The sequence below is a fragment of the Myiozetetes cayanensis genome, unplaced genomic scaffold, assembly GCF_022539395.1.
Source record: "Myiozetetes cayanensis isolate MyiCay16 unplaced genomic scaffold, myiCay2020 scf7, whole genome shotgun sequence".
Taxonomy (NCBI): Eukaryota; Metazoa; Chordata; class Aves; order Passeriformes; family Tyrannidae; genus Myiozetetes; species Myiozetetes cayanensis.
Window position 1 is genome coordinate 30,496,733 of NW_026087964.1, and position 13,717 is coordinate 30,510,449.

At 36.8% G+C, this 13,717-nt stretch overlaps 1 protein-coding gene across 1 annotated transcript in view; it reads right to left on the reverse strand.

Moving 5' to 3' along the window:
* The window catches only part of TENM3 (teneurin transmembrane protein 3), a 1,298,714-nt gene that overhangs the window by 166,485 nt on the left and 1,118,512 nt on the right, over window positions 1-13,717 (reverse strand). The window contains 1 exon segment of the mRNA XM_050338169.1: window positions 6,616-6,825. Within this exon segment, the coding sequence (XP_050194126.1) occupies window positions 6,616-6,825 (210 nt within the window).

Here is a 13,717-nt window from a genome sequence, read left to right on the forward strand (position 1 = left end):
AACTGTCTCTGGCCTCAGGAAAGAAGTCATCATGTATTTTTATAATATGAACTTATTCCATATTTACAGAAAGCTTGTCAAGTGCATCTATTCAGCATCATGGACATCCTGAATTTATGGGTATCAAACATTTTTGCTTACAAAATATTTACATGGGTATGCACATGCCCAGAAGACATTGGCAGTTTTCACTGAGATCTGGGAAACCTTATTTTGTAATTTTGCAGGATATAAAATGGTTCAGCAAGTTGGAAGGGAAAGTGGCTGTTGTGCAAATGATTTATTGTGGAAGATCTGGACAATTTCATAGTGAAGCCTAGGCTACAGGACAAATCATTTTCTGTTATGTTTACGCAGGCAATGCATTGCAACACTTAATATTAACAAAAATCTATGTTGTAAACTACCAACTCTTGTATATCTGATTTAAAATGCACACAGGTATTGCTAGAAAAGCTCCAGAAGGGTACCTCAGTTCACAGTCTCCTAAGTGAATGTAGATTTGTTCTCAGCAGTATAAGTTACATTTTTATTTATTTTAATTTCATGTTACAAAGTGACAGAACTTCTGTCACTTCCCTTGGGACAGACTTACATATCTTAATAGAGTTAGTTCACTGTTAGATAGTTTTTTCTGATGTGCCTAATCTTTCCTTATTTTCATCCTATTACTTTTAATTGAGTCTCTACACCATACACAACATGTTCCATTCCATCTTGGGTTATTAGTTTCCCTTTGCCAGCACTTAATTAGTGCTTAGGCTACGTACTGAGTCAAAATTTTAATCTCTTACCTATTCTCATTATTAATACCTCTAACCTCATAATTGTTTTCATACAAATATATCTGAACAGCAGAATAAATAGCAATAAGAGAATTTGGCAGGAACTTTGAAAAAGCAAGATGACCAAATTCCAAACTTATATTCCATTGATGCTGTGTCTACAAATCCCTCTTTGCTGATATATTTGTACCAAGCTCAAACTGTACTTGTGAGTCAGACCATGTTGCAGATTTGTCTAATTAAAATTCTTAATCACCATTTCTCCTTAGATTTTTCCTGAATACCCTGCATCTCAGATCAGCTTACATTTTTCAGTTCTAATTTCACTTTATTAGTTTTTTGCCATACAATTAATGGTCTTTCCTTGCCCTCTTCTATTAACATTTTGTCCCCAGTTGGCACTCAGAACACTTGCTATTTAGTATCATTAGGAAATTTTTTTAGTGCCACTTCTACATCCATATAACTAATGAGGATGTTAAATAAAACCAAGATTACAGCATATCCCTATGATATTCTTCAGTACAACTCCTCCTATTTGAACTGCTATTCTTCATTTATTATCAGAGACTATTTCAAACCAAACAGGTCTGAGTTAATCTTTCAAGCTACATCTTAGAACTACTGTCAGACCTGAAGACAAATTGTATGTACTGATACAGCAATGACAAATCTTAATTTATCATGAATTTTGAGATAAGAGATAAAAACTCTCATTAAACAATGCGGATACCCTCAGAGATTCCAGGGAGTTCCAGTTCTTAGAATGATAAAAAGAAAAAGAAGCAAATTCATACTTCACAAGAAAAATAAAAAACCTAAACAGCTTTCAAGCATTCAATCTCAAGTTTGTTTCTTCTGTCCCAGAACACGCCCACCCCTTCCCCTTCTTTTGTTCCCCAATAAGGAGAACTAGTAAGCTGCTGTTCATTACAGGGTAAGTGTCAGCTTGGCTACTAACTTCTAGTTCACCAACACATGTAGCTTCCCTTGTGGAATAACTGCAGCAAAGTAGAGATGGAATAAGGGCTGGGCAGTGTTTTTTGGTACTAAAGTAGGCCTGCCAGAAAGTCACACAAGGTACTTCCAATACGTTGGATTAGGCTGACTTAATTTGATGTGGGCCTTCTCACTATTCACAGCTTATTTCCAACCTTCTCACAAGGTAGTGGAGTATGAAAGGGGAAATCACATTTTCCTCTTTCCACCTTCAAAAGAGCTGGAAAGGAAGAAAAGAGTCCTAAAGTCACTTGCATCTTCCACTAACTTTTAAAACAGATCCCCTGTGTGTACTTCCATTCATAATTCCATTTCATTTGCTTTTGGTGGGGAGGAAAAGGCAGATGTGAGGCAGCTTCCTTAGTTATGGTGCTTACACATGAATTGAGGTATTTATGCAAAAAATAAAACATGAGAGTGGGAAGGAAAATCTGATGTGTAAAAAACCCCTAACAAACTGAAAAACCCCTAACCTAACAACCCCCTAACAAAATTCACACCTCAGCTCTGTACATGTGTTATATCTGGTCATTACCGGTACCAGGTTTGAGCATTTGGCCCCTATTCTCTCAGGTACTTGTACAAAAGTGGAAGATTCTGACTTTGGCTTCTTGATATTGCAGTATGATAAAATAATAGTAATTTCGGTATGGAAGATACTTTTGTATAACCTCTCCTATCAAATTCTAATAACTCATGATGAACTGAAGTCCTCAAATTATGTTTATACTACAATTATGGTGTTTGCAGAGTGAGATGTCCTATAATGAGACTTCTGCATATGGAGACTTCTTGTATGTTTTCATTCAACCAGCTTTATCACATTATTTTTTCTCGTTGACAAATTTACATTCAGAATTATGCTCTAGATTTCCAAATTTTTTTGCTCCTTGAAGGAAATCTCAGCCATTTTGAAAAGCCCATCAATCTGCAATTCCCATGTGGCTGGAGCAAAATCTTGCTTATTGTGCATTAATGGGCTGGTCCTTGATCAAGGAAGAGTGAAAACCAATTTATATTAAACTGAATTTCTTTCATATCTTCCCATTAGATAAACTATCAACACAAACTGTTACTAAGAAACATGAGAACCTCATAAAACTTAAATGTTCAGATGTACTATATCAATGCCACTGTGAAATATATTTACTTTGCATTTTATGGTTCTCCAATTATATTTCCAATTTAGAGGGTAAAAATCCTCAAATCTGAATTTCTAACTCAGAGTCTTCAACTGCATTATCAGTAGCAAGCATTAACTATATCCTGTTTTCATAGTCACTGCTTGAACTAAGAATTTAGCACTGTACTTCTCATTATATTAAATTCTGTGTCAAAAGGCAAGCTCCTATTAGTCCAATAAATTCCCCTACAAATTCTGACTAACCTATAATTTTTCATGGAAAAAGATTAGGAAGCTTATCAAGATGCTTAAATGCACTTTATGCGACTTCTACTGTTTATAACAAGACTTTATGACATAAGGAAACCATCTACCTTAGTGACATTCAAGAATCCTTTCCTCCCAGCACCTAGTTCACTCAAACAACTGTTTACTTTCCCCACAGACAAATTGAGATGGTCGTGTTTCTTATAAACCATTTCACTCATCTTCTAGAAACATAAAACTAGTAAATTGTTCTGAAATCAGAAGCCAAACAGGCTGACTGCTGTTAACAACCCACACACCGAGCTGCATCATGGAGAAGAGGAACAAGTAGAATTAATAAGGTGCTATGTAAAGAAAGACTTATGACTGATAGTCCTAAAATTGATCTTCGCCTGAATTTTACAACTTATTAACACAGTGCTTTTAGAGAAATTAAATGATTCTTATTAAACTGTCCACAACTCCTCACTTGATCTGAATTTTTAAAGCTACTAGCAATACCTCCATGAAGACTTTACCTTACACGTGGTAAGCATTTGGTAACTCATTTTAGTAATTCTCATTTCTCTTTTAGCTCATTTCTGAAAAGGAAGCTAATTCCCATTGGTTGACAAAACAAACTAATCAGACCCAAAGGCTTAGATTAATATAATTCTAAATACAGAATCAGATCCTTTAAATTTTGAGTGAATTGATCAAATAAACTACATTGATCAAATGAACTCCTTCTAAAGGAAAACAAACAGATGTTTGTATAGACTAAAGAGATGTTAATTCAACTTACTATTCCAATAAAGTCAATATAAATGAAAGTAGTTCAATAATATAATTGTTTTACATCAGTACCTTTTTTATCCTTAAAGGCTTCAGCAGTGATCCCTAACCTTCTGCCAATATAAACATTAGACAAAGTCATCTGAAATATGGCACTGGAGTTATTTTGTACCCGTTAAGATTAGATAGCACGGAAAGCTTATATCCAGATCCAAAAACAAAAAAAACAACTGGTGAAAAAAAATCCCCACTTCTTTCTGTGGAAGTGTTACACATACTGCATTACTTATCATTTTAGCTAAAGAAAATACAATATTCAAATACTACTGTACCAAAGGACACAATTAAATTATATTTACTTTCTAGGGTATATTTGGAGAGATTCACATACTACAGTGCAGTGCTACACAACAATGCAAATCACTGAGTACAAGAAGGTTGTAGCTAACTTAGAAAATACTTTTCAAATTCTGTTTTTCCCTGTTTTACAAACATACTTTCCCCCCATCAATAAGCCATCAGCATATGACATGGGAAAACAATCATAAGGAAACCAAGCAGATAATCCAAGCAATGTTCATATATATGATGAGTGAAAGCAATCTTTCTTCCAGTAACACAAACCCTGACCCTGCAGTTGACTTCAAGAATGGAAGCCCACTACCAAAACACCTATGGTCTTCTCCTCATCCATTAGAAAAGCAAACAAGCCCCACTTAAATTATGGTAATCACCATATATATAGTATCCGTGGTTAGCAAGATGAAGCACTTCTAAAAACAAGTCTAATCTTGTGGAGAGAGAGAAAGATTATTAACTGTGTTGTATGACTACCAGCACTACTAGACTGTGAGTGTATTAAATATCATTGATTTAATTTCTGACAGCAGGAATTCCAAGCACTTCTGCTACAAATATACGCTGAAGGGGTGAGTATCAGACATCTGCAGATAGAGGAGCACAGTGGGAAGAGAGAGGGGAAGGGAAAATGAAAATATACTTGCAGAGTATGCCACATTTCCCTTCTGCTTAGCAGAAGTCTTACAAAGAACAACTCTCTCAACATTCACCATGGTCTGAACTTCTGTCCTACTTGTAATCAACCTCCACACTTATTTTGTCCTGCTAAAAGGCCAACACTTGACTTGGCATGGGACCAGATGAAATTAATTTAGCTAGTCTGGAATGAAATGGGTTAAGGAACATTTCCTCAAGGTTGGCAAACTACAACTGGCAAGCAACTGTTCAGAATTTCAGAAGCAGAAAAATACTCAAATCTATAGGAATGATGAACACTTACTAGCTTCCTAAGAGGCTAAGAGATGCAAGGAGATCATCCCAACTATTCAGAATTTTTAGCAGTTTCGTCTTGCTTTTGCATTTTTCATTTGTAAAGGAAGGGTTGGTAGATACAGTAATCTAAATGTATTGACTTCTTGAACTAAACCAGGATACCTTTTGGATAATGCATACATTTTCTAAGAAATTTCATATTCTTAAAAAAAGGAGACATCTTCATAACATACCCTAATTATGACAATGTTTTACCAGTTTTTGGAGTTCTTCACAGATTAAATATTGAGCAAGTTGAACATGCAAAAAAAAAAGTTATCTATCACTATTAATTTTAAAGATCTTAATCCAAATGCATCAAATTCATATACACAACTGCTCTTAGCAGACTGGTCTTTCAGACACAAAACCAAAGATCCATTCCAACCTAGAAAAAGAAGCTCAAAGCTAGTGTTTTGCTTGGCAAAATAATTCTGTACAACCAGCTGATGAATTTGTAGAGAAATATTTCTCCAAACTCCCCCTAGTGGTTCTCCAAACTCCCCACAGGTGAATTCTTTACAATCAAAAGACAGAAATGGTTCTTAGTGAAGCAGCTTGTTCTAAGCTTTGCTGATCTACTGGAGAAGGGTGTGAATTAACAAATTATTCTTCCAGTGTGCCTCCTCCAAGAAAATATCTTCCATCATACAACAAAAATGAAGCCCTGTGGCTATTGGATTTTTGTATGTAAAATAAAAATAATAAAAAAAAAAGACATAAAAATGTGGCTTCTTAGAGCATGATGTATAAGCAGGGACTGGTGTTTTAAGTATGTCACTCCCATTGCTTACTCATACTTGTTGGGAGGATGAGAAACATGGAAACATACATCTAGAAGCCACCATTGCCTTCTATCATCACACAGCTCTCTCCCTCTAGAACTTTTTTTCTCAGTCTTGAGTGCCCTATCCAGTAACATACAAATCCTGCAATCAAAGGAACGGCTGGAGCCTGCTGAACTTCATGATACCTTTTACATTATTCTGAAGCTAAATATCATGACAGTTTAACCAACTTCAGCCTACCCTTTAAAAAGTATAACTAAAGGTTAATCACTTGCTAAAAACTACATTACGTAATAAATCAATAATGGCTATGGTTTAATGTAAGCATTGCATGTTAAAATTATTTAAATGAGCTTTTACATATTAGAAGTTATTTTCTATTCTTGCTTATCCTACAGTAAAACAGAGACATGATTTGTGACATTTCAAGGAAAAGCAGTTTAAAATACAAAGTCATTTTGATATATTTCATTTTTATTAGACAATTTCTTAGGAGGATGGAAAATAAAAGGGTATTTAAACTATGGACAAAGTGTCCTCTTCTTACCATGACCTGGGACAGACACTGGATTAGTACCGGTCTGTACTAGATATGAGCTGGCAGTATAGTCCTCATCTGTATCAGAGTCCTGAACTGGCTGGCTGGCATTATTACTTAATAACCACCTCTGGTTGTCATGGAGATTAGGTGATGGAGGAGGGGAGTGTAAATGTTCAGTAACTGATGGACTAGATGAGGAGGATGGCATGGGAGGACCTATAAAAAAATAAAAAAAAATTTAAAATATGGATCAAGATATCACATGAAAAACAAACAGTTCATTTTTTGCATTACTAAAAGGTGAACAGTCCAAATAATAAAAAGAGATGGACAAAGAAAATGACAATTGCCTGTAATAAATTAGTTTAAGTACTTTAGAAAACATAACACAATGCCATGACGTGATATTTCAATGGACAGTGTCTGTCATACAGGGCTTCTTCTTTGAGTGGGACACTCCCATCTTAAAATCTATTTATGAAAGAAAATAATACAGAAAAGCAAAGAAACAGGACCGGTTTTCCAAGCTCACACATCGCAAAACTCACTGCCCTAAATTTCTACCATACGAGCTACTATGACAGGATTTTTAGTTTTCAGAAGTGTTTCTCAGACATATATACTATTTAAAACCTATTAAAATGTTTCACCTGTCAAACTTGTGTCCATCTGTACGAGATGTTTTAAAACATGCATATACAATGACTACATCCATTTCTGCACCTTGAAAGCACCTTAAGGGCATCAGATTTAAATAAAGCTTTAGGATACCACAACAATGCATTTAGTCCTTCAATGAAACAATAATCCAGAATGTAGCAGGGTATGAGTTACTTTATTTACCCTGTGACTATATGAATTCTTTTAAGTCTTTAGTATGCACAGATTTTACTGTCAGAGAGTAAGACTGTTGAACTACTTTTGAATAGTATCTTAAATATCTCTCAAATACATTGACAAGTCCAAACCAATTGGTTTCCCTGGCAAAAAGACCATGACAGCCTCACCAAAAACCATTTGCTTAATACTTCCAACATGTCATTTAGCTCTTATTGTAGTGAAGCACAAGCTGTATTATTATTACCAATTTAAGACACAGGTTTGGTCATGGAAGGAAAGTGAGTTCTTACTATTACTCAAGTAACTCCTGTGTAAAACCCAAGGTTTATAGTCAGGGAAATAACAAGGATGGGGGAATGACATTTTATAGGGTTCAACTTGTGAAAGTGGGCACAATTTCTAGTTCGAGATAAAGTGTCACCAGATTTTCTTGCTACACTTTGAATTTTTACATTGCTTGCATCAGTAACCTGCATTTGTGGTTATTTCCTGATAGAGTATTTAATACATTATTTATGATATACACAAACTGATTTAGGTAGCCATTATATTTCATTTTTTGAATAGTTCTAATAATAGTTAAGAGCAGGGGGGGTGTGTTTCAAATACAATTTAGCTTTACGTTTGTTTCCGGGGTTTTTTTAAATCTTTTTTCTACCTTGGAACAAATCTCCTTTTACTTGCTTTGGACTTCTCTGACTAGAGAAGAGAGCTACAGTAATATATTCCAGGTGTGTTTACATATATATTGTTTGAAGCAAGTCAACATCTCGTAATGTCTTTGGATCTTATGCAAAACACTGTTCTCAATATGCTTGCTCTCTCCTTCTCAATTTACACTCATTAATTTTCAGACACAACAGAGCCTTGATTGCACAAAGCATAATCGTAAAAATATCCTGTTGCCTGAAAAGTGTCATGTCCAAGGTACCTTAATGGCTTTGTAAAATCCCTCATTTATTCAAATTAATCTCAGTGCTATGTGGCTAGTTGACAGTGTGCCACACTGACGAGTAGCAACTAAGAATGAGCATCACTTGGTTGCTCTGGCTTACTGAGCTTCTCAGTTCAGAAAACATTGTCTGTCAGGTGTAGAGTGGAAGCGTGAGGCTATGAGCAAAGCTCCCACTATTACACTCAGTGGGGATAAATCTCTGCTACTGTCAAAATCAAGTGATTACCACTAGGAAATTATGCAACTTTTTATAAATAAACTTAATTCTGGCAGGCAGGCCTTAGAATCATAGAATCACAGAATCATTTAAGTTGGAAAAGAACTTTAATATCATTTAATCCAACCTTTAACCCAGCACTGCCAAGCCCACCACTAAACCATGTCCTTAAGTGCCACATCTAGGTGTCTGTTAAACAACTCCAGGGATGGTGACTCAACCACTTCCCTGAGCAGCCTTTTCCAATGCTTGATAACCCTTTCAGTGAAGAAAGTTTTCCTAATTTTCAAGCTAAATCTCCCTGGCATGCTGCTAGCTCATGTTCAGTCAGCTGTCGACCAGCACACCCAGGTCGTTTTCTGCCAGGCAGCTTTCCAGTCACCCTTCCCCAGTCCTGCAGCATTGCATGGAGTTGTTGTGACCCAAGTGTAGGACTTGGTGCTTTGCCTTGTTGAACAAAGCAAATTGCCTCAGCCCATTGATCCAGCCTGTTCAGATCCCTCTGTGGAACTTCCTACCTTCCAGTAGACCAGCCCTCCTGCTTAACTTGGCATCATCTGGGAACTTACTAACAGTGCACTTGATCCCCTTCTCAGGATCATTGGTAACAAATTTAAACAGGACTGGCCCCAATGCTGAGCCCTGGAGAACTCCACAACTGACCAGCCACCAGCAGGATGTAACTCCATTAACCATCACTCTCTGGGCCTGGCCATCCAATCAGTTCTTAACCCAGCAAGGAGTACACCCGCCCATACCATGGGAAGCCAGTTTCTCTCCAGGAGAATGCTGTGGAAAATGGTGTCAAAGGCTTTACTAAACCAGATGGATGACATCCACAACTTTTCCCTCATCCACTAAGTGGGTCGCTTTGCCATAGAAGGAGATCAGGTTGATCAGCCAGGACCTGCCTTTCATAAACCCATGCTGTCTGAGCCTGATTCTCTGGTTGTCCCGTGCATGTTGCAAGATGGTACTCAAGATGATCTGCTCCACAACCTCTTCAGCACTGAGGTCAGGCTGACAGGCCTGTAGTTCCCTGGGTTCCATTTCTGGCCCTTCTTGTAGGTGGGCGTCACATTTGCCAACTTCCAGTCACCTGGAACCTCCCTGATCGACCAGGACTGCTGGTAAATGATTGAAAGTGGCTTGGTGAGCTCCTCTGTCAGCTCCCTCAGTACCCTTGGGCTGATGCCTGTAGATCTGAGTGTGTCTAAAGTGGTGTAGCAGGTCACTGACCATTTTTCCTTGGATTACAAGGGCTTTATTCTGTTCCATGTCCCTGTCTCCCAGCTCAGGGGCCTGGGTACCTTGAGGACAACTGGTCTTACTATTGAAAACTGAGGAAAAGAAGGCATTGAGCTACCTCAGCTTTTCCTCATCCTTTGCCCAGTAAAGGATGGCTATTCTCCTTAGCCCTCCTTTTGTTGCTTTATTGTCACAAAGTTACATGGGTTGCAGAGAAAAGGGAGCTAGCTGTAGTATAAGCCAATTTTTCACAAGAACCCTAGGCCAACCAGCTGGGACACGTATTTCTGTACAGCTTCATCCAGCACTGGCAGATTTCTGCAGCAAGCTCCTCTTTGATTCCAAGTGCAAAGATAGATAGCTGTCTATACTGCCATTTATAGAATAAGCTGCACCTTAGGAAAAAAGCCACCCAAAAACTTAACACACTTTCCAGAGGAATCATAAATGATGTGCATATTCCTTTCCGATTTTTTTTTAAAACATGGAATGAAAGGCATTTAAAAATCATTAAAAATGAAAAAATCCAATTATATTTTCCATACAGCATTAGAGGCACACAACACAAAGAATACTTCATTCTAAGAAAAATCACAAAGATACAACTGCTGATTTTCTTCCCCCATTCTTCTTCTTTGGTATATGTCCAGAAAAAATTTCTGTTGTTCTGCTTTGACCTTCTTCTCTATCTTTTAAATACAGGAAAAGGTCCCATGTTTACTATGTGACTTCGATACAAGAGTAAGCTATTTTTAACAGGCAAGTATTTTTGACTTAAGAGTGCTTAAATCTCATGTTTTTGGTCAGTTATGAGGATAAACACACTCTAGTTTATTGGCATTTTCATAATCAACAAGACATGACTCCAAATGTACTTACGTACTTAAAAAATTATCTCACATGAAAGTGCAAAAAAGATTTGCAGAAAATATAGGCAAACTCCAGCAAGAACAGATTCAACATAGCAATATGTAAAGAGGTGAATAAATTTGCTAAGGAAATTATATGAGTCCCTGAAGAAAGTAAAACCCAAAGAAAACTGGTTGTAGAACATAGAAAAAAAATACACCTGAGCTAAAAATGGATACATTAAATACATATGTGCAAGGTAATTGTGTTAAAAAAATTTGTAGTGTTCTGTGCCACGGTCAGCACTGATCTTAAAGACAGCACAAATTAACAGTTGGAAGCAGAGCTGATGTTACATATGGAAAAGCTCAAAGGCACAGGTAAGATAAGTGCAACCCATGAAAAGATAGCAAATAAACAATGGTGAAGACTGTCATCAATGGACCAGTAGCACTGCATGGGAATTTCTATATTAAGCATATCAAGGCTTAACTAAGTCTAAGGCTGAGCCTCTGGCAATTGCTGCTGCCCAACACCATGGGTATGAGAGCAGGGAAGCAGAGTGGGGCTGCTGCAGAGTGTGGGAAGGACTGAGGACAGGGCAGGGCAGAGCTGTGCCTTTAACCCCAGAGCCTCAGGGGCACTCCCACCTGGACAGCTTACAGTTATGTACAAGTTTCCTACAACCTTTCCCTTAAAGAAAGAAGAAAAAACTATTAGCTCCATGGTGTAATGAAGAATGAATCAAAAAATTGCTCAGCTTTCATATTTTATCGGTCATCACATGCTAAAGAAGTACTTTGCTTCAAAACCAAAAATGGGTGCATAGATGAACTGCACTAGATGTATTTTAAAGAAAATAGTATTGGACACTTTTGGAATATGCCATTTAAGAGAAAAGTATGATGGAAGAGAAGCAGTAGTAACGATCTCCTGCTGTTGCAGGGTGGGCGGGCTGAAATAGATGACCCAGAAAGTCTCTGAGGAGCCCTAAAACACATGTACTTATGAAAACTTTCCATTGAACTCCTGAAGTTTTTGCTGCCAATATGACACTAAGAAGAAGGAAAAACCTTGTTTATTTTCTTTTCTGATTATAATTCATGAAGCAACAAAAACTTTCCTGAACTAAAGCATGATCCTGAAAATGTGTAAAGCTTTTGTTGCTTCTTGCATTTCTTTAATGAAGAACTTTAGTTCATATATCTAGATTGCCTCTCAAAACCTGCCATTATCAATTTATTTCCATAAGATGCATTGTGAGTTACATATTTCGAAAAAGTAATTTCTCTATAAAAAATTTGAAGGGCCATTATTTTAATCTCAATCAGGCTGCATAAATCCTACACCTAACTTACATACAACTTCTGATGGCTGCTAAGGCAATGCAAGAGCAGATAGTTCTGTTTAGGCTGTGTAACTATGGCAGAATAGTGCATTTTTCCTTTCCTAGTCTTGGTAGCCCGTGTCACTGGGACAGAAGAAAAAAAAATCCTGTGCCTGCATCTCAAAGACAGAAGTAGTGTCTTATTTTGACTTAGTGGCAAGGAGTACTTACTGACTGTCAGTAAGAAAGTGCTACTAAATTACAAATTGCAAGGTAGATACCTCTTTACTGAAATTAATGGGATTTTTGTTGGTGAGTTCATGGAAATGAAGATTTCATGTTATATTAAATGGCACTACTATGTCATATAAACCCAAAAACATACCCCATACTGTGGAAAAATATGTTCTACATATAATGGCTCACTAACAGTAGCTATATATATCCATTTTGTACTTTGCTTCTCACAACAGGAAAAGACAGGTTGCCTTTTTTTTTTTTTTTTTTTTTTTAAATAAAACAGTTTAACAGATCTTTTAAAACTGGGATAAGATCAGTGCTTTTTGAAGGTCAGAAATAACACGTCTTCTGGCTCAGTTAATTAGAAACCAAAACACTTTCTAACATGAAGGACACTTACAGGCCTTCTGAATCAAGCTGAGATGACTCTTTGCAATCTGTTCTAGGACTTCCCAGTGAGCTGAAAGCTGTAACACACTCTTGTTAAGAAGGGCACCTATACCCTCCTAACAGATTTACTGATCACATCCCAAAATTTCAGTTTCCAATGCATCACATGTAGATTGACCCAAAAAAGCCCCCTAAAAACACCTCAAACCCCACACTTGGTATATATAATGCTTAATGACCAGATTTTGGACCTCGTCTCTGCATAGAACACATTAAGTTAGTCATTACTGAGTTTTAATTGTAAACTCATTTTTTATTACGGACTCCCTGTATGCTCTCCAACCTGTATGACTTGGCATTGGCATTTATCTCTCTGCTGGATCCTGCAGCCTTCTGCAGCCAACCTGCAGTGACAGTTATCTCTTAATTAATACTCTACATGCAAATGAAACTACCAAAAAGTGCTGTGGCACAGCACACAAAGAACAATTATTCGTAACCAACACAGTTCTTTTCATCTACTTATACCACTGTCTACCATTGCAGTTACTGTGAAGAAAGATCTCCCCAAGGAAACACATGCATAGACAGTCTTTCAAATATATACACATATATAAATAAGAGTGTATAAATCCATCTATAGTGAAAAACATTGCAGTGAGAAGAACTATGTGCCAAGAATTCTTTCAAAAATAACTCTTCCAAATGCATAAAAACAACGGTCTACTGTGGATTCTCTATTTAACTGTTTTTGTTTTGCTGTTTTTGTACACATAATGGATAATGACCCTTTTACCCATGAATTGGTAGGTGTACTTCTGAAATTTCAAATTCTTTTGAGTGCTGATACATTGTGACTATACGTCAAATGCAAACCTTAAACATAAATGACATCTAATTTCCCTAGATCTCCTTGGACATTTAGTATTTCTAAACAAAACAGATGCATTATCTTGACGTGTATTATAACTTACAAAGTTGCAACTACTTCTGTAGACTGTGAAAGCTGAAACTTTATAAGACCATAATCAAAGGACATTGA